General features: G+C 40.7%; 1 protein-coding gene across 1 annotated transcript; it reads left to right on the forward strand.

Moving 5' to 3' along the window:
* The first annotated feature begins 1,527 nt into the window (after positions 1 to 1,527).
* LOC142389782 (transcription cofactor vestigial-like protein 4) lies at positions 1,528 to 10,028 on the forward strand. Its single transcript, XM_075474878.1, has 6 exons — positions 1,528 to 1,616; positions 2,207 to 2,357; positions 3,747 to 3,909; positions 5,095 to 5,320; positions 5,632 to 5,746; positions 7,570 to 10,028. The coding sequence occupies exons 2-6, from the start codon at positions 2,276 to 2,278 to the stop codon at positions 7,767 to 7,769; spliced, it is 786 nt and encodes a 261-aa protein (XP_075330993.1). The 5' UTR covers positions 1,528 to 1,616; positions 2,207 to 2,275; the 3' UTR covers positions 7,770 to 10,028.
* The last annotated feature ends 12,455 nt before the right edge of the window (positions 10,029 to 22,483 follow it).

Genomic DNA, 22,483 nt, shown 5'->3' on the forward strand with positions numbered 1-22,483 from the left:
CTTCTATCCTCCCTTCCTGTCCTTTCTCTCTCTCTCTCTCTCTCTCTCTCTAAATGGCATGCCTGACTCTCCTCACCCCTCCCCCATTTTCTACTGCCTCAGAGGCGTCATCGTTTTTTGAACCACAGCATAGAAAAAAAGAGGGGTTTCCAGTGGAAGTGCAAAAGGGTACACCGAGTACTACATCACAGTTGCTTTACTCCCGCTCCCCATGTTCTGTAGGATTCTCATCCCTCCCTCCATGCACAGCATTTTCTGTGTGCAAAACACAGCCGTGAAATCTAAAATGGCTGAGAGGACTAGTGGGCAGGACAGAACGAGAGGAAGCATCGGCAGCAGTCCCTTGAGACACAAGTGCAGGCAGTTATCAAACCCTTTCGCTCTCAGTTTGATTTAAATGACTTTTTCATATGCACGCTGACATTTGCATTCATAAGATCTGGATGTTTATCATAAGGAATCCAGAGGGAAGTGTGGTGAGAATGACCTCCCTCACAGATGATAGATGGCTATTTTAAAAAGGGTCAGAAAACAGATCAATAAATCAATAACTCATGGCGCACAGAGGTCAACATAAATCTAGGAAAAGAAGCAGCATGGGTTGAAAGTGATAGATTCAAATAAGAGCACTTATATGAAAAGCTATCCAAGGATTTATACATATTGGGAAACAGTTACATCAATACCGGACAAAAATAGAGGTAACATTTCTACTTAAGTCTGGAGATTAGTGGTCAATTTAGTAGGCAAATCTCTTTAATGTCAAGAATGGATAGTAAGTGATTAGATACAGTAATGTAAAATTTAAGCACATCAAAGTAGCTGCTTGTACAGAGAGACTTAAACCCACATTTCATATAAATGGTGAATACAAGTTATAGAAAGCAGAAATGCAATGAGGGCTGTGCATAGTATTGTGCACAACACGGTGACAGGAGATGGAAGCACATCTCATCCATTATCCATAAAAGCCAGACCACTGAGAACATTTGAAATCTGTTTTGAAATAGGTTTTTAATCACCTTTGAGAATAGCCTAACAAAATTACCTGTGTATTGGTCTTGGAGAAATTGTTTGCACTGAATCTTCTTAGTGTTAGGGGGACATCTGCCGGTCGTTTTAGTGTAGTGCACAATACAAATGAACTGCCTTGTTGAGGTCCCAAACTGAGCTTCTGCTCATGTCTGTAGCGAGAATATACAACGGATTTAAATGGTGGAACATTACAAACCAGTGTAGGCGATGGCTGCTCAGAAAAAGCTTTTATCAGAATTCTGCAGTGGGGCCAACATCAAACTTTAGAGTACTCTTATAAAAACTACTGTACTGTTTCATGTTTAACAACGTTTTTTTTCAAATATCACCCAACATACAATGAGAGACACTTTAATAGGTTTTAAAAAGTGTCGATTCGTGATTATGCGTACATTCTGCTTGAAATTATTGTACCATTTTGTTTTGGGAATATGTGCAGACACATCGTCTCTCCACTAGGGCTGCTCTGCTCTCTTTTGTTTAAGGGCTCCTGTGATGGGAAAAGTGCGTGAAGCAGAGTAACGACAAGCAAGCTGGACTAGCCATGGTGTTGTTGGTGTAAGATCAATTTAGTAATTTAAGTAAGTATATGTGGCTTCTTACGTTTCGCTTTTTTGTTATTACGTTTGTTGGGATAGAAACACCCATCGTAACCCCCAGTGTAAATTGTCACTGACGCGTAGTGCAATGTTTTTCCCAGGTAGCTAGTTGAATCGGGAACCTTTGTGCTAGCTAACTACGACGTTAGCGACTTGGCTAATGTTAGTTTGTCGTGGACGGAGTTAAAACAAGCTTTCTTCCATAAAGACTCCCTTAGTGACACTAACAACGGTCATAATATATGTGGAACCGTTTGTTGTAATAAATGTTACTGCGGTATGAGTTTGTGTAACTTTGAAATATAACTCATTTAAAGCTCGTCGTAAATGTGGGCTAGTGAGAGCCAGCCTACGTTGTAACAGTTAGCTCAGAGAAGAGTACTTGTTTAGCTAGCAGTGCTTAGCCTTTTGGTGTCGTAGCAGTCGTTAACGTCACTGTCAGGACAAACAACGTTAAGCAACTAATCGTGTACGTTAAGAGATCGTTACCAGCGGTTTGAATTTAAAATGGAAATCATTTTTAGTCCCTTGTTTAGAATAAGATTAACACATTTTTCTCCTCTTCGGGATAGATCTCTGGCTGTTGTCTTCAGTGGTAAAGTCTGCTAACATCAATGTTAGCAGGTAGCCTGTTCGGCTAAATGCTATGCTCTAGAATGGACCTGTTGAACTCTCAGTTCCTGGACAAGATGAACAATAATATTGGGAGACTGCACTACGACGGTGAGTTTGCTATTACATTTTTTTTTTCTTTTTGTGTTGCGGTTTTAAATCTTGTGCGCAAATCACTTATAAAAGCAATTTAGTTTTCAGAGTTTCTCCAGTGTTTTGACACGGATTTACTTTTTTCTAGACAATCGTACGTCTTTGATCAGTCATACAACTGTGTGATTTCTGATCCATAATGAGGTTCTAACTCGTAGCGTCGACTGCGGACATTGGTAATGGCTGTTATTGTTTGTTATTTGGTGATAAGTGATCATGTCAAGCGTTTTTTTTTTTTTTTTTTTTTTTAAGCCGTAAGCGCTGCCGTGAACATCAGCTGCAGTTTCTTCAAATGCAAATCTCAACCATTTAATGTTGGTGTTAGAAACCGCACACGTCCATCCTGCTGACTTAATCCGTAAACAGGTGTAAGTGTAGAAAACTACACTCTCGGGACACGTGGATATTTTGGCCAGTGGGGGCAATAAATCATTAAAGAATTAATGTTTTTTTTTTTCTTCTTGATATTTTTTTTTTGGTTAATTGTGTCATTTGTTGGAAAAAAATCATTTGTACCCCTTTTCAGCTGTTGGTGGATCCTCCTTAAAATTTACCTGGACTCCACAGTGACAGCATTCGTCACGGGAAAAGTTGCCTCATTTGATTCAACCCTCTTGTCTGTCGAGCGCTTTTTGTGCCAGTGTGTTGGTCATGTTTCGAAAGTGGTCTAGAAGAAAATTTAAACGCATCTTCAAAGAGACGAAGTCACAACATATTAATGTATGAACAGTCATTTTTAGTCCCTTGGTCATTGCTCAATTTACCCTCTTTGGTCCAAAATGCATCCAGAAATCAATAATCTCTCTGAAGACTAAACAAAGTCCTACAGCTTCAGTATTGGTGGTGTCAGCTGTCTTATCTGGATCAAAATTAAGGATTAATTTTGCTGATATTTTGATTGTCTTGTCGTTTTCAATTTTCCTTCCAAGAAATGAGTACAAAGGCATTTTTTGTTTATTCCCTCACGTTTCTTTATTGGTTACATGTTTATGAGGGCACGTGCATATTAGTTGTATTATTTGCATTCCTTGTGTGCGTCACGCCTAAATCCTTTCACAGTAATGTTTTACACTGTCTGCTCGAAACTTGTCACATGCAGAAAACTTTGACTTGCAACGATCTCTGAAAGTCGCTGTTCAAATTAATATGGATGGCTTAAACGTGCATTGGGTTGATTAGTCTTTTCCTTATGTTAGTTTAGTCAACAGTAAACTGTCATTAATTGCAAATGCATTAAGCCAAAGCAGTGTGCGGTGGTTAGAATGAAGTCATGTGCTCGCAATTGCATTTCATATCAAATTTGATTGAATAATTTTTAGTTTTTTACTGCTGATTCTTTTCCTCCAGATGAGTCCAGAATGCCCTCCCTGTCTACTGCTATGTCCACCATAAATGGGCCTCCACCACAGTGCCCAAGCAAACGAAAGTATGGAGAAGAACAAATGGAAGACAGAATCAACTGTGATGATGACCACATGACCAAAATGAGCAGACTGTTTGCCACGCAGCTGTAAGTGCATTTTTCTAAAGTTTACATGACTATCCGGTGCCAGTCACGACCCCATCGCTGCGTGCAAATTGTGGGCAAAGTGCTCTAAATGTATTTGCCGTTGATTTAGTAACATGCCGCTGCACACAGTTTTCCCCCTGTCCAATGGCATGTTGTTGCAAGCAGTCCCTATGTGATACCAGGGATTCCCACACAATGGCAAAACTTTGTGGATTACCAAGATTTATCTACGACTGCCCAAATATATTTAGCTATCGATTCACATATTTTGAGTTTTTAATAGTGAAATCTACTACTGCAGAGCTGCGGGAGCCAATCTTTGTCCATTCAGGCCGCTGCCCTTTTTCTCTTTCACTCGTTACGAATGCCCCTTCCATCTTAATGTTCACACACTGATCAATACATGTTCCTGCGTGGGAGGAACGCTCGTTGTGTTACACTGTTGACTGTTAAACTTGAAATAGACGTTGTTTAAAAAAAAAATAATAATAAATTTAATAAAATATATCAACCCTTTGAATAAACCCCTCCCGTTAAGTCATCTGTTTCACCAAAGTTAATTTGTGTCAAACAGTATCATTGCATCAGCCCTTGAAGTAAGCCTTAATTTTACATTTAAAACAAAAAACTAGTTACAAAACAGTGAAATGGTGAACCAAAATCTCATGGTTAATTAAAGATGACTTTGCTGTGCTTTTTGATTTCAGATTCACTTGAGAAATTTATTAAAATTGACTTCAAGTTTCAGTCTTCAAAACTTAATTTTGTGTTGGCATATAACTTTAAAGAACATGTTTAAGTCTTTCAAAAAGAAAAGAGCAGATCATTCCTGCTGCTCTGACCCTTTTCAAACGACGTGCTATTTGCTGCCATTCCACCCCACAGCAGTGGATTGTTTAGCTTCTGCCTCCATAAACTGGAGGATACAGAAAGCTTGCTTTTGTATTAAATTGACTGATCATGAGTATATATACTCCTCAATACCCTCTTGTGAAAAACCTTGAAGACGGCAGCGCTTCAACAACGAGAGGTTACGGCCAACCCCAAATTACACTCGACGTTGTAATGATGTATTTTTATCAATATGCAACTGTCCAATATGAATTTGTGTATGAGGAGACAAAGTTGTGTGCTATTAGTTTCATTTCTATTCCTTTTTTTTTTTTTTTTTTTTTTTTAATCAAGGGCCCGTCCCTCAGCAGGAGAAAACCGCAACGAGCACTGGAGCCTCAGCCACAGTCCTGTGGAGCGTATGACTTCCTCGCCTAATGGTATCCATGGCAACCACCTGTATGCACCCATTTCTGGCTACGATGCAAATCAGCCTCTGGCTCTAACCAAGAGCAGCCAAGACGACGGAGTCTGCAAGATGGCGCCATCGGTCATAAGTGGCGCCGTGGAGCGGCAGCAGGTACGTCACATCGTTGAGAACAAAAGCCCCGTGTAGTTTATGTAGATTAAGAATTGTTTCTAATATCAGTTGTTAGATTGACAAAGACGCATCTAAATTATTAGTTTTGTTTATTACAAAATGCTTTGGAGGACTTATTCCCAAAGGAAATATTGAAATCCTTGTTTTTAAGTTTTTAATGCAACATGTCTTAAAAAGTCTTGGATCACTGCAGAGGATCTTTAGATGTGAAAGCTCACTGTATGGGGATCCATACAGGTGGTCATCAGCAGCTGTGTAGTTTTGTAGTCGCTCATTTTTTCCTCTTACAGAATCGTCCCTCTGTCATCACCTGTGCCCCCGCGAGCAACCGGAATTGTAACCTGTCACAGTGCCATATGAACGGCTGTACTCCCAGCCCGCCCACCGATCAGAGAGAGGCTAATGGTAAGTTGTTGTGCAGTGAACACGTCAATACACAAACCAGCAGAAACAACCGACAGCTGAAATGAATAACTGTGATGATCAGTCGCACCCGCTAAACAACGGTTAAATTAGGTAGCAGGTCATTTCTTGAGGTTGACATGCTTATTAATAACAGAAGGAAATGACTGAATGGTCATGGGTGACCTAAACATATACGTTTTTATATGTTTGAGCTTAAAAAGAAAACATTCACAAGTTTACTGCTTCTTTAAACGTAAGAACATTAATACACTACCTAGTAATGAAAAACATTTTGCAACAATCACGATGCAGTCGGCAAACGACGGTGAGCTCTTTGCCACACTTGGCCTTTCTAAATGGAGACTATAACGAAGCTGGTTTTCATCAAGGTGCTCTTATATGTGGAAAAGTGGTTTGAAAAAGGCCTTTTTTTGTGTGCGTATGTTCTGAGAACAAATCAGGTTCGTAGCTGAGTAAATGTTGAATTACCTTGAAGCTACCCTTGTAAAATAACTATATACTGATCAAATGTAACTTTTACTTTTATCTGCTTATTTATTTATTTCTTTGTCACGTTCGCTGTGCAGAACTTTTTCATTGTGCTTTCTTAACGTTGGTTGAAAGTAGGGATGTCCCGATCAGGTTTTTTTGCCTCCGAGTCATTTGATTTTGAGGATCTGCCGATACCGAGTCCTGATCCGATACTTCTACAGTACATTTAAAAAAAAAAAAAAAAAAAAAAAAAGAATAACGGCAAAGAAACAGATCCTGGGTGTCCGTGATTATTTTATTTTATTCCCTTATTTTATCATTTAACACTTATAAACAGAGCACTTCTGTGAGGTAGCTTGAACAAAAAAAGTAATCAAGTAATAAACAAATTCTTCACATTGTAGTTTAGTGCAATAATGTCTAATATAAAAACGAGCAGCAGCTCAACTTGAAATACCTGGCAGGCATGTAAACAAATAAGCAAATAAAAGTGGCAGAGTGTTATAAAGTAAGGCCAGTAATGTGCGTTTCAGGAACTGCACTCCTAACTTACTCTCCTCCTCTGGCTTCACAGAAGGAAATGTATGTTTTTCTTCATGAAAACCAACTTCTCTACCTTGTTAAGTCTGAGCTTGTTCCTGTTCTCATCAACGATGTTAGCGATGTCCTTGCCACCTCTTGAAATCCCATGTTTGCATATCTCACAGTTTGCAATCGCGACGTTTTTGTCATCCACTTTAAAATACCTCCACCCTGCAGACATTCGCGCCCCCAGCTTCAAGCTGCTGCCGTGTTCTGCTTCGCTTTACGGCACGCAGCAAAGTGACGTCATGCTGCATGCTTTGTTTCTGTGTGGAGTTGAGACCATAGACATAAAAATTCGGGGAGTTATGATTATTGTAGTTGGGGATATACACCTTCCTCAGTCGAAATAAATGCAATGTGGAGGCATTGGAGACCCATCCAAGATGGCTGCCGCGCTGATACGTCAGCTCCAATAAGCAGTGTCAGTCCTATGAGGCGTCTACATATATTATGTCTATGGTTGAGACGGTCTGACTCTGTACCACAACATAACAGTAAATACTAAGCTGTTATTTTCCCATTTGTTTTGAAATATTATATAATATTATAGAGAATAAATATACATATATAAATGTACACATATAGGCTATATATCCGATTGCTGATCGGGATGAAACTTCCGATTGAGTCTGAAACCACGTGATCGGATCGGGACATCCCTAGCTGAAAGACAACGTTTTGCTCTCTTTTTGTTAACTTTGGAAAAATCTCTAAAGTGTTGCCTCTTTGTCCTCCATGCAACATAGCTAATGCAGTGTGCGATCCTGTGATCGAGGAGCACTTCCGTCGCAGCCTCGGAAAGAACTACAAAGAGGCAGAGGCGGTGTCCGACTCGGTGTCCATCACAGGCTCTGTGGATGACCACTTCGCCAAGGCACTGGGTGATGCCTGGCTCCAGATCAAAGCCAGGGGTGGCGGTCACCAAACTCCAGAGGCTGACCCATGAGTCGGAGGAGAGCAGTCGTTGTAATCGCTTTCTCAGTATGCGTGTGTGTGTTTGTGTATGTGTGAGAGTGGAGAATGCCCACTCTCATTTCTTGCCAAGAATCAACTTCCCTTAGCCAAGAACAGTGTAAGACATGGTGCTCACACAGGCGGTTCCTCTGTGGACCTCGCGGTCGACCTCTTAGAACACTTGACTCAGATTTGTAATTTGAAATTAGTACATCTCTATGACGGAGGAGAATGAAAAATTTTGTATAGTGGTTGGTTGTTGGACAAACCGTACAATCGTAGAGTTTTATTTTGGGACGGTGGGATTCACAAAGTTGTCAGCTCGAGCTCCACTCACCCTTTCACCCTCCTGCCTTCAGAGCCAAAGACATTTCCTGCCTTTTCCACCAACGTGTATGCCATGGATTTAGTTTTTTTCGTTTTGTTTTGTTTTGTTTCACTCAAAAAAAAAATCACACTGCTCTTTGACACTATATTACTTGAAAAGGACAGCCGGCTCTCTTTTGCACTGTTCTGTTCCTGACCGTTGAGGTAACGGGTTACCCGTGGCGGCTGGAACTGGTGTGTTCGAAAAATGCACGCCGTGCCTTGAGATCGAGACGAGACAAGAAAGGCTCTGGTCCTTCTGCCTTCTGAAGACACTTAAACTGTCATCGTAATGATGGTGAACTGGACGTACTCACTGTTAAATCGCTTTAGTTCGCCGTCGATACATTCACTGTGGCTGATTTCTTAGTACACTAATACCGATCATAGTTGATATCCCTAACTAGAAAGCATGTTTCAGATAGCTGGTTTCTATTACAAACCTTATTCTATACTATGTATTTACTCAGAATTTATTTTTATCTGTAACATTTTAGAAATACTCACTGCTGGTACAGTTGTACTCAATATATTTTTTTGTATCTGGTTTTCATTACTATATGTAGGTGTATATCTTAGCATCCATCTACAAATCGCAGCCTCTGGCAAGGTTGTCTTGAACGCAGTTTAACGGGCTGCGTTAAACATTTGTTACTCTGCAGAGCGGGATGCTTTAGCTTTACTCATGACTAAATCTCATTATCTGCAAGCAGGGGTTTATTAGCAGCGGCTTTATTTATTCTCAAGCAGTCGATTGTTCTGTGTTAGCATTTGGTGAAGCGCAATGAAGCCAGAAGTCTTAACTTTGACACGATTCGAACGGAGTGGATTTCTGCGACGCTTCGTTGGCAAAGAAGTTGAGTTCACTTCAAAGTGCCGTTTTTTTAACGCACACGCAGCATGGGTAGTCGTAGCGTTTGAGTTGGCGCCAGCATTCCACCGCTGCTTCCCGACCTTTTTAGCCGTCGCTTCAGTCGCGTTTAGCGGGAACTGTTACAAATATGTTTGTGTTTTTTTTTTGTTTTTTTTTTTTCGTTTGTTTTTTCAAAAATCAAGACGATCCTCTGGTGTGAGTTGCCAAAACCTCCGTAGCGGCGGAGTTGTGGCGTAACCGAGTAACACTTTTGTTTTAATTCTGCAGTTGAGTTTGCTTAAATCTTCCCTCTTTAGAAAATTCTCATCTAGCAGCGTTACCTGTTTGGCAACACTGATTTGACGTTTAATATTGTAGAGGTTTTTTGTCAATTAACTTTTTTGCTTAAACACTCACATTTGTATTAATAATCAGCAGTTTTTTTTTAAAGTTGTTACACTATCCTGTCTTTGTATTTTATTCTCCACGTGTCAGACTGTCATTGCGCCGTGCGGAATGATTGCAGATATTTCGTGTCTGTCCACAGTAGCACGCTCGCATGTAGAATGGAGCCGCGAGTTCTGCTTCTTTTTTTTTTCTTTCTTTTTTTTTTAAAAGCCGACTTATTTTCCCACAGTTGTCGATTAATCACAAAGTGCAGGAACACGACGGTCTGGTCGAAGACTTTCTTCACGCTGCGTCAGAAAGGTTTCTCTAACGGTTTAAAGAGTTTTAAGGTTTCTGTATGTACCGTTGTAGAGATTAGGGATTGTCACGGGATCTGCTTGTTTGACACAAGTAGAGTTTTCACTAATGTGTTTTGGGATATTAGGCCATTGTTATTTAATTTCTATGTTTAGACTACCTGCATCTCAAAGACTGCATAAACGTTTGCTTCAAGAGTTGTCATCGTAGAAAACGAAACATTTGTCCACTTTCATCCTTGTTTCTCTGGAAGAAAATACCACTTTTTTTTTTTTTTTTTTTTGTACTTACATCTCTTCCAAATAAACTTATAATAACTACCTTTATGTGTTGTGTCCTTTTTCTTCTCGTTCGACTGAAGCTGCGACGTAACCATTGGAGATGAGATTGAAATGCTGTCAAATTTTCTGAAAGATTTCTGAAGAAGTGAATTGAGTTTTTGATAGGCTACATATTCAAAGAAATGGTCCCTTGCATGATTGGTAAATGTAAGATTTATGTACAAGAAACAACCGTGTCGCATTCACATTTGAAGACATGATTGTGCTGTGCTCAAAGTGCAGTGTTGGGGAAAACGTTGGCCGAATATGTGACATACATGTACACAATGAAGCTAAAGTGCTGTGTCTGCTGTCTTAAGATTCTGGACATCTGTTGTTTCTTGACCAAAGTCAACACTTGTTTGTCTCCTGTGGGCAGATTAAAAGGAGCATAAGTCGCCCAGATGCCCACAGTGTAGTTAAGGGAACTGAAAGGACAGTCGTGGGTTCTCGGTGCTGACTGACAAACTTGAGAACCTACAGTTGAAATAAAGTTACAAATTTTACATGATCGACTTTCAGTTCACCAGGAGACGTGTAAAACATTATATGAGCCCTTCTTCACATGTCGTTACCCTTTTATTTAAAAAAATTTAAGTGATCATCGGTGTCCTTTGCGGCACCCAAACGCATGCTAAACATCCATGTTTAAAATCCGCAAAAACATTCAGATAAAGTTTTACTTCAACTTTATCTCTGGACAGTTGAGATTGAAAGTCATACCAACACTGGGGAGAGAAACACTTTCGCAGCACTTTGCAAATATGAAGCTTCGGTGTTGTTCAGCAGCCTTTGCAATGATCCAGGCTTATCTTAAAACGTCTCGACTAGTATCGGTTAAAATCTGAGTGCATTTTAAATGTTCTTTCCCAGCAAAATGGCTGAAAAATACTGCATATGAGTGCTTGAAGTGCAAGAATCGAGGATAAAAAAAAATACCCTTAATGAGATCTATAAAGATTTTAAGTGAGCAACAAAAATGATTGACAAGCTGTGTCTGTTTTATTTTTAGTACTATATTTTTTTTAAGCACAGCAACATTTGAACAGAGGCTCTTTTTTTGTAAATTCTGTTCAGCTGCTCGGGTCGTGGCTACTTCTTGAATAAAAAGCTGAACATGTGGTGTCCTGAGAGAATCCTGGACTTCTGCACACAACTCGATTTCAGGACTTGCAAATCAAGACAGCAGGTCCAACCCAATGGTAGAAAACTTAAGAATAGCAACAGTTTTCTTTTCAGTGTAAACTGATGGAACATTTGTGTTGCTATAACGAGACGGTCTGATGTCTCTCAATCCTTCGTTAGGATCCACTAAAAAGTCCTGTGATTCACTGATGTAGTTTTCCAGCACACAAAGAGCATGTTGACAGGTGGGCCTCATGATAACTTTATCTTTAATGTCTTTTCTATTTTCTACTTAACGGCTGTGTGTGTGCGCAATAAATTCGGCTGCCAAGCTGTCTTGTTCTGGGCGAGCAGCTGACATCTTCCCCTGGACATCACAGCCACAGCTTCTTTGTGTTCAGTTGGCTGAAGATTCTGTTTGTTCAGTGTCATGGTGACAAAAGACTGGATAACTGCAGCTGGAAAAACCCATAATGGCTAAAATGAGAAAAAGAGGAAACTCAAAGGGAAGATTGTTTGGTGCAGACCTCAGCCTTGGGATAAAAAGATTATTATCACGTTATAGTTTTTTTTAAAAATCTGCTGACTTCTACCAGCAGATGGCAGCATTACACTGAAGATCACACAAAGCGTGTGATAATCCTGAAAATATTGATATGGATGCTTTAGTCTTAACTATGTCTATTAGTAATCTGAAATTAGTCATTTGGGCGTTCAGTAGATCTAAAGGTGACCACAAACTGGTTTGATGTGGAGTGCAAATGTGTAGATGTACCCCAACATGGCCTCAGATGCCACACTTCTGTATTCGAGGATACTTTGGGAAATTTCGTCGTGTACGCTGGAAGAAATCTTTTTTGGATTAGCTTTAATCTTTAGCAATTTATAGAATATTTAAAGGCTGAATGAAAACGGAACCGAGTGTGTCCTCACTTCAGTTGTGCCGATTTGAATTTTACATTCACAACACTTCATAATCTTTCAAGTAGAAAAGAACAATCATTTTGTGTGTGTGTTCCTGTTTTGGTTTTTGTTGCTTTCACCCCTTGGGCTCAAATCTGCTCAAAAGCCCCTCCAACAGACCACTGCCTCCACAAGATTAGACCCAGCCATTTAGCAACCACAATGCCCCTGCTGCTGCTGCTGCTGCTGCTGCACCATGCTTCTCCAAGGAAGCCTTCTCTTGTGAGATTAAGGAGAGGATATCCACAATTTCCAGCCAGCACATAAACCAGTATCATATCGCTGCCATGGAGCGCAGGCATTCACACAAATATCAGGCATCGGTAGTCGACATGAAGCTAGTGTCTTAATCAAGATGACACTTCAGGGTCATGCCAAATTCGGCTTGGCCCCTTCAATGTGTGAAGGCCACAAGGAGCATGACATCTGTGCTTGCAATGGAGGACTGCCTCCTGTTATTTCTCTAACAGGATGGAGTCGGCTGCTTTCAGACATACTCAAGACACACATATGTCAAACATTGTGCTCTCTTGCCTACGTGAAAGAAATTAACCAATGGGAGCAGTTTCACACACTGCACTTTGGCCACAGTAAGGAGTACAGATGAATCCAATTGGATAACTGCGTTATTTAACTGCAGGCTAAATGGGAAAAGTGGCCCTTGCAGTGTCACGCATGTTGGCTCGCATGCTGCACACATGTTGGCCTGCACTAATGGCTGATAGAGATCTCATTCATTCGTTTGCATAATTCCAAATTTGTTGTGCCTGAATAGAATCCAAGGCTGCATCTCCTAGCTGCAGCATCCGCGGCGTGCACAATGTCTGGGGAATTTGCATGATTGCCTGTAGATTATTTGAACATCATCTATCCTCCCCATCCTCCTCTTCTTTTTTCTTATTTCTGTGGCTCTCTGCTGTGAGGATGCAAACGCATCCTTGGGCAAGAGAATCTAAAATAGATCATACGAGCAACTGGAGTAGATGCACAGGCACAGGAAGCTGCTCACGGGCAGACTTGAGTCATGCTGGCAAGATCATGCACCCCGAGCTGACAGTCCAACACACCCGATTACGAAGCACGTCACTTCTCAAATGCAGCTGCAGCCTTACTATAGGTCGTATACAAAGATCGGAAATATTGAGTTCCAATGCAACATTAGCTCTTCAATGACTTGAACGGGGTCCGGATTAAATGCCGGATTGTTCGCACTTTAGGGCCGACCTGATGAGCGTCTCTGGCTCAGGCAATAGTGGCTCATTCAATGTGTCATGTGGACTGCTGGCAATGGCATAACCTTTGCAGAGGGAAGGGAAGACAACACGGTCACTCTGGATAACAGTCTTGCAATGAACAGAAACAGACCCTGTCAGGCCATCTCAACGTCAGTTTTCAGCCGCACACCACCACAAACACAATCCACCAATAGCTCTGTGCCTTTTCCTCACTTCTTCATTCCTTCAGTTAAGACATCTCCGTCTTGACAAGGCCCCCGTGTGTGACATGCATGCTACTTTTTATACACTTCTCCTTTATGTCCCTCTACGCTACATGCTGTCTCAGCTCTGTATTTGACTCATTTTGTTGGAAACATTTGGCCTGCTGTATCACCGTATGGTGCTTGAACCAGCCAGTGATTTCCCACTGTTATAGTTGGCTTAAATGTCACACTGTATCAATATATTATTGACTTGTTAATGATTGATTTAAAGGACCATCTGCGGCACGCTAGCACTACTATGCTACAGTTTTGTTGCTCACGACAAAGAATTACTCCCAATTAGGTCACACAAATGATGGTCTAATATTTCTTGTTGAAAGGACAAAATCAGGACCCCGTGAAAGTATTTAAATATCCTCGCTTAACAACAGACACAAAGGATATATATTGAGACAGTGTGTTTTGGGCACTGAACAGGAGATAGATGTTTGAACCATTACTAAGAGGCTTTCTCATGGCTCATTATGAAGCTTGTTAGGGAGCACGTTACAGCTGCTTGACTGGGCAGCCTTAATAAGGAAAGTGACCCAACACCAATATGAGCAGCAACATTTTTCCTCTCACAGGCATGTACTGATGTCTTCCATAGCCCTATCTCTTTCTTCTAGCCTGTCTGCCCCCCCCCCTTGCCACAACGCCCCATCACCACCACCACTACCACTCCCCCTTGTGTGTTTGGCAGTCACACAGTTGGCCATGTGTGTGCTGAAAACGTTACATAATGCCCTCCTTTCACTGCACTCCAGATCAAAGAGAACAATCCAGCACAGAAAAATCACTCCTTGCTGATTTTCCTTTTCCTCCACCGTTATGTTGTTTTATCAGACTTCGGTACCAAGAGACTGTACAGTAGACTACATCACAATCAGTTTCCGGATTCCCCTTCATGTTGAAATTCAAACAGAGCGAATGGGAAATGATCTGAGGATCATTGAAAAAAGTACTTTATTACAAACACATGCTGGAATTCAAAAAGGAAGTAACTGATTTGAATTTAAAAAAAAAATGAAGGAAAGAAAAAACTGTGCCCTCACAAAATGACTTTGACAATCTACATTGTCTTGCACTATATTTTTTTCACACGCACCCTTGTTGTCTGCTTTAAAAAAACAACAAAAAAAACCCAGTAAAACAGCTGACGCAATTAGGATGAAAACATTTTTTTTTCCAGGAGGTTTTTTCCGCCCAACGTCTTGCCGAATTCTCTTCTGATGTCACGAAACATTCAACTACAGAAGCTCACTCACGTGTAGGATGGAAACAGCCACACAAAGAGAGGCAAAGCACTTCTTTTTCATGCTAAAACAAAGGTCTCCATCAAGAGGAAGAAACAGCCACACACAGAGAGAGAAAGAGCAAGAGAGCATCAAACGCTGTCAGACAGACTGGGCCTGTCCACGTCCTTGTGAGGATTGAAATAATGAGTGTGTGCTGAGGGGGCATTTACCTCCAATGCCAAATATAGGCAGCATATTTAGGGACCAAAGGGTGCAGCATTTAGAATAAAGTGCAAAAAAAAAAGCCTTTTGTTTCCTAGAGAACAGATGGAAAAAGCACAGCTCTCCTACAGCTGAGTTGTTACATTCAGTGTACATAGGTTAAAATGCATACATCGTTGTCTTTGACTGCCAAACTATCCCCACAGATAACCTTAGCCAATGTAGAAGTATTTGATTCCCTCCAGACAGCTGGAATCAGCAGCATTCCTTATCTCTGTTAACGGCCCCGCCCCCCGGGTGATGGAGAACAGTTCACTGGTCCGAGGAAACAGCTGGGTTATCTCTGGCCCTCAGCCTGTGGGAATGAACAGGTGAACCAGGAATAAAGGAGTCTTTGGGACACACATGCTTGCAGTAGGGCATAGCTGACCATGAGCTGCGCGGCTGCAGCATCAAATCAATTGTGGGGGAATGGGAGAGGGCAAGGCTTCAGACTGGGTTTGGCGTTCAAACTGTTATCGCACCTGACAGTGTCTGGTTTGGGATCCAGTGCTGCACACGGCATACGTAAGCGGCTGGTCATCTGTTAGGCAGAGTGATAGGGTGTGACGTGTCACACGCCACATTAGGCTCCGCCAGAGGATGTGTTTGACAGACCACAGGAACTTCACTCCAGCACAATGCTTTGCTTCTGCTCATACTGTCAGACCTACTTCATAAGCTCAAATGTGGTATTTGGATGATAGAATACTGACTTCTACTCAAATTATATTTTATGGAAATGTGACAAGGACATGTTCACCAATGATTATCTTTAAAGTTATCTTAAAGTCAATTCAGAGATTTGCATGGAAACAAGTAATATGTGTTGGAGAATAGTTGCTTAATCCATGTTAAAAGACTGAAAACGGCACAGCAGAGTAAGCATTTAGGGGAAAAATCCAAACGGATCACTAACGTTCTAAATAGGACTACTACAATTGATAAGTCTACCATGCCATGCCATCTATTTGTATCTAACAACTAGACAGCGAAGTGTCCAGCTTCATCATGGAAATATGTCTTCCCTGGATGCCAGAATTTGCAGAACTTTAGCTGCTAACCTAAATTGGCTAGAAGTAATGAGTTGAAGAGGAATCTAATCAATTTTGTGATAAGCAAAGTTAGCCTCCATGCCAGATCAATAAATCCAATTTATCTCGTTGGATTAAAAGGGTCAAGTTAACAGCTTTGCACTGCTGTTGTTACGTACTAGAACTTACTGGAGTTACACACGGCGGTTAATGAGCTATGCACCTACTTGAGAAACCGTCATCGGAGGAGTAACAGTCAGTTGACACTTGGTGGATTGATTATGTGCAAAATCACCACAATGAAGAACTGCGAATCCCACGCATACCTTTTTTTTTCTGGTATCTTTTATTGGAGACAACTGGAATAAATGGACATACGGCAACCTCAGTTTATCGCAGCCATGTCACATCTAAACAATTTGGTTCTGTTAAAATAAACACCACTTTGTTTGGCTCATGGCGTGCTTTACCTGAGCTGATCTGATACGTTTCAGTCAGTACATCTACATAATATGTGATTGTTAATAAAGCTGGACTTTCATTAAAGTCCAAAACAGAGGGTCCAAAGACAGAATGTGATGATTTCCAAATATCCAAGCCACAAATTGTATTCATGATAGAACACAGAAAACATATGAATTTAATGAGAAATCTGATTTTGAATTTATTGGCAGCAATACAGCTAAAAAAAAAATGGGATAGAGGAAAAAAAGGCTGGAAAAGCAGTGGATACTAAAAGGAAACAGCTGGAAGAACATATTACAACTAATGAATTAACTGGCAACAGGTCAGAAACATGAGTAGGTATAAAAAAGAGCCCCTTAGAGAGGAAGAGTCTCTAACTAGTTAAGACAGGCAGGGGTTCAGCAGTCTGCAAACTGTATCTTCAAGGTCGAGTAATTTGCGAATAATCTTCCTCATGACTGCAAAGACTTTGAATATTCCATCATCTACAGCAGGGGTCTTCAACGTTTTTCAGGCCAGGGACCCCCAAACTGATGGAGAGTTGGAGCAGGGACCCTCCTACTATTTATATGGCATACAATTGTGTTTTATATTTAACGGGACCTAATGCCGTGTATAAACATAGCTACTCTGTTATTGTACATTCAATACTAAGCTATTCAAATAATACACAGGTTAATATATTCATGTTTTTATTTTAAACATGTGCAAGGTACAGGGTGGCCGTGCCCTGCCATTTATAAACAAACATCTTGCATACAACACTGAGCTATTCAAATAATCCACAGATTTTAACTTTAAACATGCATGTAGATGGAACAATGAATCCTCAAACCATCTGTGGATGGCACACATTTGCACACAATTTGTGAGAAAAAACTGTTTGAAAAAAAAAAAAAGTCTAATCAACCAAAGATTTCGCGACACCCCTGCAGTACCTCCGCGGACCCCCTGGGAGTCGCGGACCCCCTGTTGAAGACCTCTGATCTACAGTACATATTATCATCAAAAGACTCAGAGAATCTTGAGACACCTCTGTGTGCAAGGAACACGGCCAAAAATCAATACCAGATGCCTATGATCTTCAAGTCCTCTGGTGGCACCGAGTTAAAAACAGGCAGGATCATGTCATGGAATCAGTGCTCTGGGCTCTGGAACACTTCCAGAAATCATTTTCTGTGAACAGTTCCCTTTTCCAAGGTTAAAACCCCATCATATGTGAACATTATCCAGAAATGCTGGTGTTTTATCTGGGCCAAAGCTTTTAACAATGGGCTGAAAAAAAAATCTAGTCTGTGGTCAGACGAAAAGAAATTTGAAATTCTTTTTGGAAAGCTTGTGCACCACATCATCTGGACTAAAAAGGAGAGGGACAATCCAGCTTGTTGTCAGCTCTCAGTCAAAAAGCCTGCATCAATGATGATTTTGTGTGCATTAGTGCCCACTGAACTGGCAACATGCACATCTGGAAAGGCACCATCAGTGTTGAAAGGTATAATCATGTTTTAGAGCGCTGTGTGCTCTCAACCAGATGACAACTTTTTCTTGGAAGGCTTGACAAAGTAAAACCCTATACTGCAACTGTTACAACAGAATGGCTTTGTCTACAGTCCAGACAGTACAGACCTTTTACCAATTAAAAACAGTTGCAGGACCATGACAGGTTCCTCAGTTCCCAGATGTTTACGGACTGCCGTTAAAAGAAGAGGGCACGCTGCACAGAGGTAAACATGGCCCTGTGCTAACTTTTTTCAGATAGGTTGCTGCCATTAAATTTAAGATGAGCTAATATTCTATTTTCTGCCCTATTGTGAATGAAATTTTGGATCCAGATTTTGCAAATCACTTGATCAACCCAAGAAGTGAAATAATGTAGATTTATGACGGCACTACGGATGTTATTTCTGCTTAAATCATTGTGAAAATTTTGGATGTAATGTCCTGTCTCCATGTAAAATAGAAGGCAGCGAATTCTCGAATATTTGAAGATCTTCAGGCATCAACTGACAAACATTTTCTGTGTTCAGTTGCACAGTTTCTTTGAAAACAGAACACCAGAGTGCAGAACATCAGTTTTTATTCATCAGTGAACTTCATATGTGCAATGGAGAGAATAAAAAAAGGTTTGTCTGAAGTAGAATTATTTTACTGATGTAAAACTAAGTCACGTTTAAATAACTTTGGTGAAGTTCACCAAAGACTTTGGAGTGTTAACGTATCCTCTGGGAAAGCCATTAACACCTTTCAAGAAACTTTACACTATTAAAAGAAGTAGATTTTCCATTTCATACATTCCAAATATTTATAGAGGTGAGTGAAGAAAGTCAAAGAGGGTGGAAAAAAAAACCCAAAACAGACCGTGGTTTAAAGAAAGCTGAATTCACAATGAACATCCTGGTGTGCTCATCAGCACAGAAAGACCTGAAAGATTGTCGAACTCTAAAGTGGACAGCGGCAGATTTTTTTTCTTGCTAAATAAAAACCCTGACACAGTAAGCACAGATAAACTAGATTTCAACGAGAGAGGTGTATCATCACACATCAAATCTGTAATTGGAACATGCCTTCGTGACTCTAAAAAGAGGGTTTACGATATGCAATATGCAAACCGCTGGTAACTCACCAATGTAAAGTCCAGTTTGACGAGTTATGGAACACCTAACAGATTTTGGACACATGAAACCAAGATGAGCTTGGAATGTAGGAACAGGGGAAAAAGGATATGGAGAAGAAAAGGATGATAAAAAGCACGCCTCATCATCTGCCAAACATGGTGGAGGCAGTGTTATGACATGTATGGCTGCCAGTGAAACTGGGCCACTGGTGTTTGATGATGTAACTTTTTATTGAAAAGGATTAATTCTGAAGTGCACTGAACTATTCAGTATGCTCTAATTCACTCAAATGCTGCAGACTTGACAGTACAGGTCTTCACTGTACAGATGGTAAATGATTCCAAAGCATTCCTTGAAAGCATCCCAAGAGAATCTTAAGATAAATAAAGTTTTTTTTTTTTTTTAAATCGGCCAGTCACATGGACCAAACCCAACAGAGCATGAGTTTCAATCACTGACGACAAAACTGAAAGAAGATGCACAAACAAGCAGCACCTGAGGCAGCTGCAGAAAGAGCCACGCAATGCTCAGCGTTTGTCAGTGCAGCCATTGACCTTAAAGGAATCTTAAGATTGGAAGCTGAGATGAGGGATCAGTTTAACAGATTCATTCTTGCACAGAAATGCAAAGGTTAAGTATTCCTGAAATCTAGAGTCAAGGGCTCTTCGATGGAGCTGATAAATAACAGCTCCAAGACAATTAAATCAAAGCAGCTACTCCATTTGTTCCAGTTAGGGATCCAAAATGAAGGTAGGAGCAAAAGGTTGGTTGAACTGTGAATCTCCAGCTTACCTGGGAAACATTACAGGAGAATTAAGCTCAGGCAAGGGGTTAGGGTTAGGGTTCCCTCCTGGTGGATGCACCCGGTGGTGCAGACAGAGAGATGAGTACTTGGGATCCTGGAGACAGAGAAAGAAATCAGCTTAATGCAATACGTCCTTTTACAAAGACACAAAACTGGAACCTACCCCGCTGAACACCACACAGGTAAATATGGCAAACTGGCAAAGAGTGGGAAGTAAACCAGGGTGGACATACAGCTGAGAAGATGATGAGTAACGGTATGGGGAAGAAGTAATCATTAGTAATCACTAAAGACAGCTGCCATTAAGCCACTCCTAAAGAAGAGAACTCTAGACGCCTCTATGATGAACAACTACAGACCTGTCTCTAACCTCTCTTTTATATCCAAGATTATTGAGAAAGTTGTATTTAACCAGCTCAATGACTTTCTGAATGAAAGTGGAAGTCTTGATAAGTTTCAATCAGGCTTCAGACGTCATCACAGCACTGAAACAGCTCTGGTCAAAGTGTTAAACGACATTAGGTTGAATACTGATTCTGGTAATGTTTCAGTCCTGGTTCTGTTGGACCTCAGCGCTGCGTTTGATACTGTAGATCACAGAATCCTGTTGCACAGGCTGGAAAACTGGGTTGGACTTTCTGGAGCGGTCCTTAACTGGTTCAGGTCCTACTTAGAAGGCCGGAGTTATTTTGTTACTATTGGCAGCTATGAATCTGAGCGAGTGGCCATGACTTGTGGAGTCCCCCAGGGGTCAATTCTTGGACCTCTTCTGTTTAACTTGTATATGCTCCCTTTGGGTCAGATATTGCAGAATTTTAACATCAATTATCACAGTTATGCAGACGATACACAACTTTATGTGTCTCTCTCTGTCACCGGACGACTGCAGCCCAGCAGACGTACTGTGTCAGTGTCTGGAGGAAGTAAACACCTGGATGAGAGATAATTTTCTACAATTAAATGAAGACAAAACTGAGATCATTCTGTTTGGTAGCAAAGAGAAGAGGGTCAGCGTTGGTAAATATCTTGAGACTCGGGACCTTATAATCACTGACCAAGTTGGGAACCTCGGAGTGTTGATAGACTCAGATCTGACTTTCAGCAGCCACATCAAAGCTGTCACCAAGGCAGCTTTTTACCACCTCAGAAATATCAACAGAATTAAAGGTTTCCTCTCCCAAAAAGACCAGGAGAAACTCATCCATGCATTCATCTCCAGTAGACTCGATTACTGTAACGCTCTTTTAACTGGACTTCCCAAAAAGAGCATTAAACATCTGCAGCTCATCCAGAACGCTGCTGCTAGAGTTTTAACCCGGACTAAGAGATCTGAACACATCACACCAGTGTTAAAATCTTTACACTGGCTTCCAGTCAGTCACAGAATAGATTTTAAAAGCCTGCTGATGGTTTACAAATCCCAGAATGGTTTAGGCCCAAAATACATCTGTGATATGTTCAGAGAATATAAACCCAGCAGAGCACTTAGATCCAAGGACTCAGGCCAGCTGGTCCAGTCCAGAGTCCAGACTAAACATGGAGAAGCAGCATTTAGCTGTTATGCTGCAAATAAGTGGAACAAACTGCCAGTGGAGATTAAACTTTCACCAAATGTAGACATTTTTAAATCCAGGTTAAAAACATTTCTTTTCTCATGTGTCTATGCATGAAATATCTTTTAACTTATCTAGACTGTTGCCTGATTTTAAATTCATTTAAATGATTTTACTTGTTTCTCTTTATATTCTTTTATGTATTTTTAATGCTTCTTACACTCCCTGCTGCAATGCTTTTATTTTATGTAAAGCACTTTGAACTGTTTGTACATGAAATGTGCTATACAAATAAATTTGATTTGATTTTGATTTGATTTGATTTAGTGTAATCCCAGTCAACCACACCTGTGTAAAGCACATAAAGACTAGGACAAAGCAAACAGCAAACATCAGGGAAAAAGACAAGAGGAGTGGAGAGGCACTGCCAGACCCTAACACAATCTTTGTATTTATATTTTTTTTCATACAGTTCAAAGCGTGTAGACCTGGAGGGACTATTCAGAACGGTTGTAATTCCTAAATGATTTATGCAAAGGGAGGCCAATGCATCGTTGTTCCTTTTGTGAGACAGCATTTATAATCTTTACTCACCATAAGCACTGCAGTGCCATCATGTAGCAGAGAGAGGAATCTGCATTTCAAATTAATTGAACATGAAAATACACCGCAATTACATGTGTAAGTTAAGATGTAGAAAGATGCAACATTAGTTTTTTTTTTTCTGTCTACCGTGCCAACATGATTCTCTCAACTGAGCAGAGGTTGGTTCTTTTGCTCGTGTGTGTCTTTGTGACGTACCATCAGCGATCGCATTCTGCTTGCTCCACTGTTTGGTGTTATCTTCACCTCACCGACTCTTCTGCGCGCTTCAGCCTTGTTGCGCTCAGGCTGCTCTTTGGGTGTCTTACCTGTCACTGTGT

This window comes from Odontesthes bonariensis, chromosome 10 (assembly GCF_027942865.1).
Source record: "Odontesthes bonariensis isolate fOdoBon6 chromosome 10, fOdoBon6.hap1, whole genome shotgun sequence".
NCBI lineage: Eukaryota > Metazoa > Chordata > Actinopteri > Atheriniformes > Atherinopsidae > Odontesthes > Odontesthes bonariensis.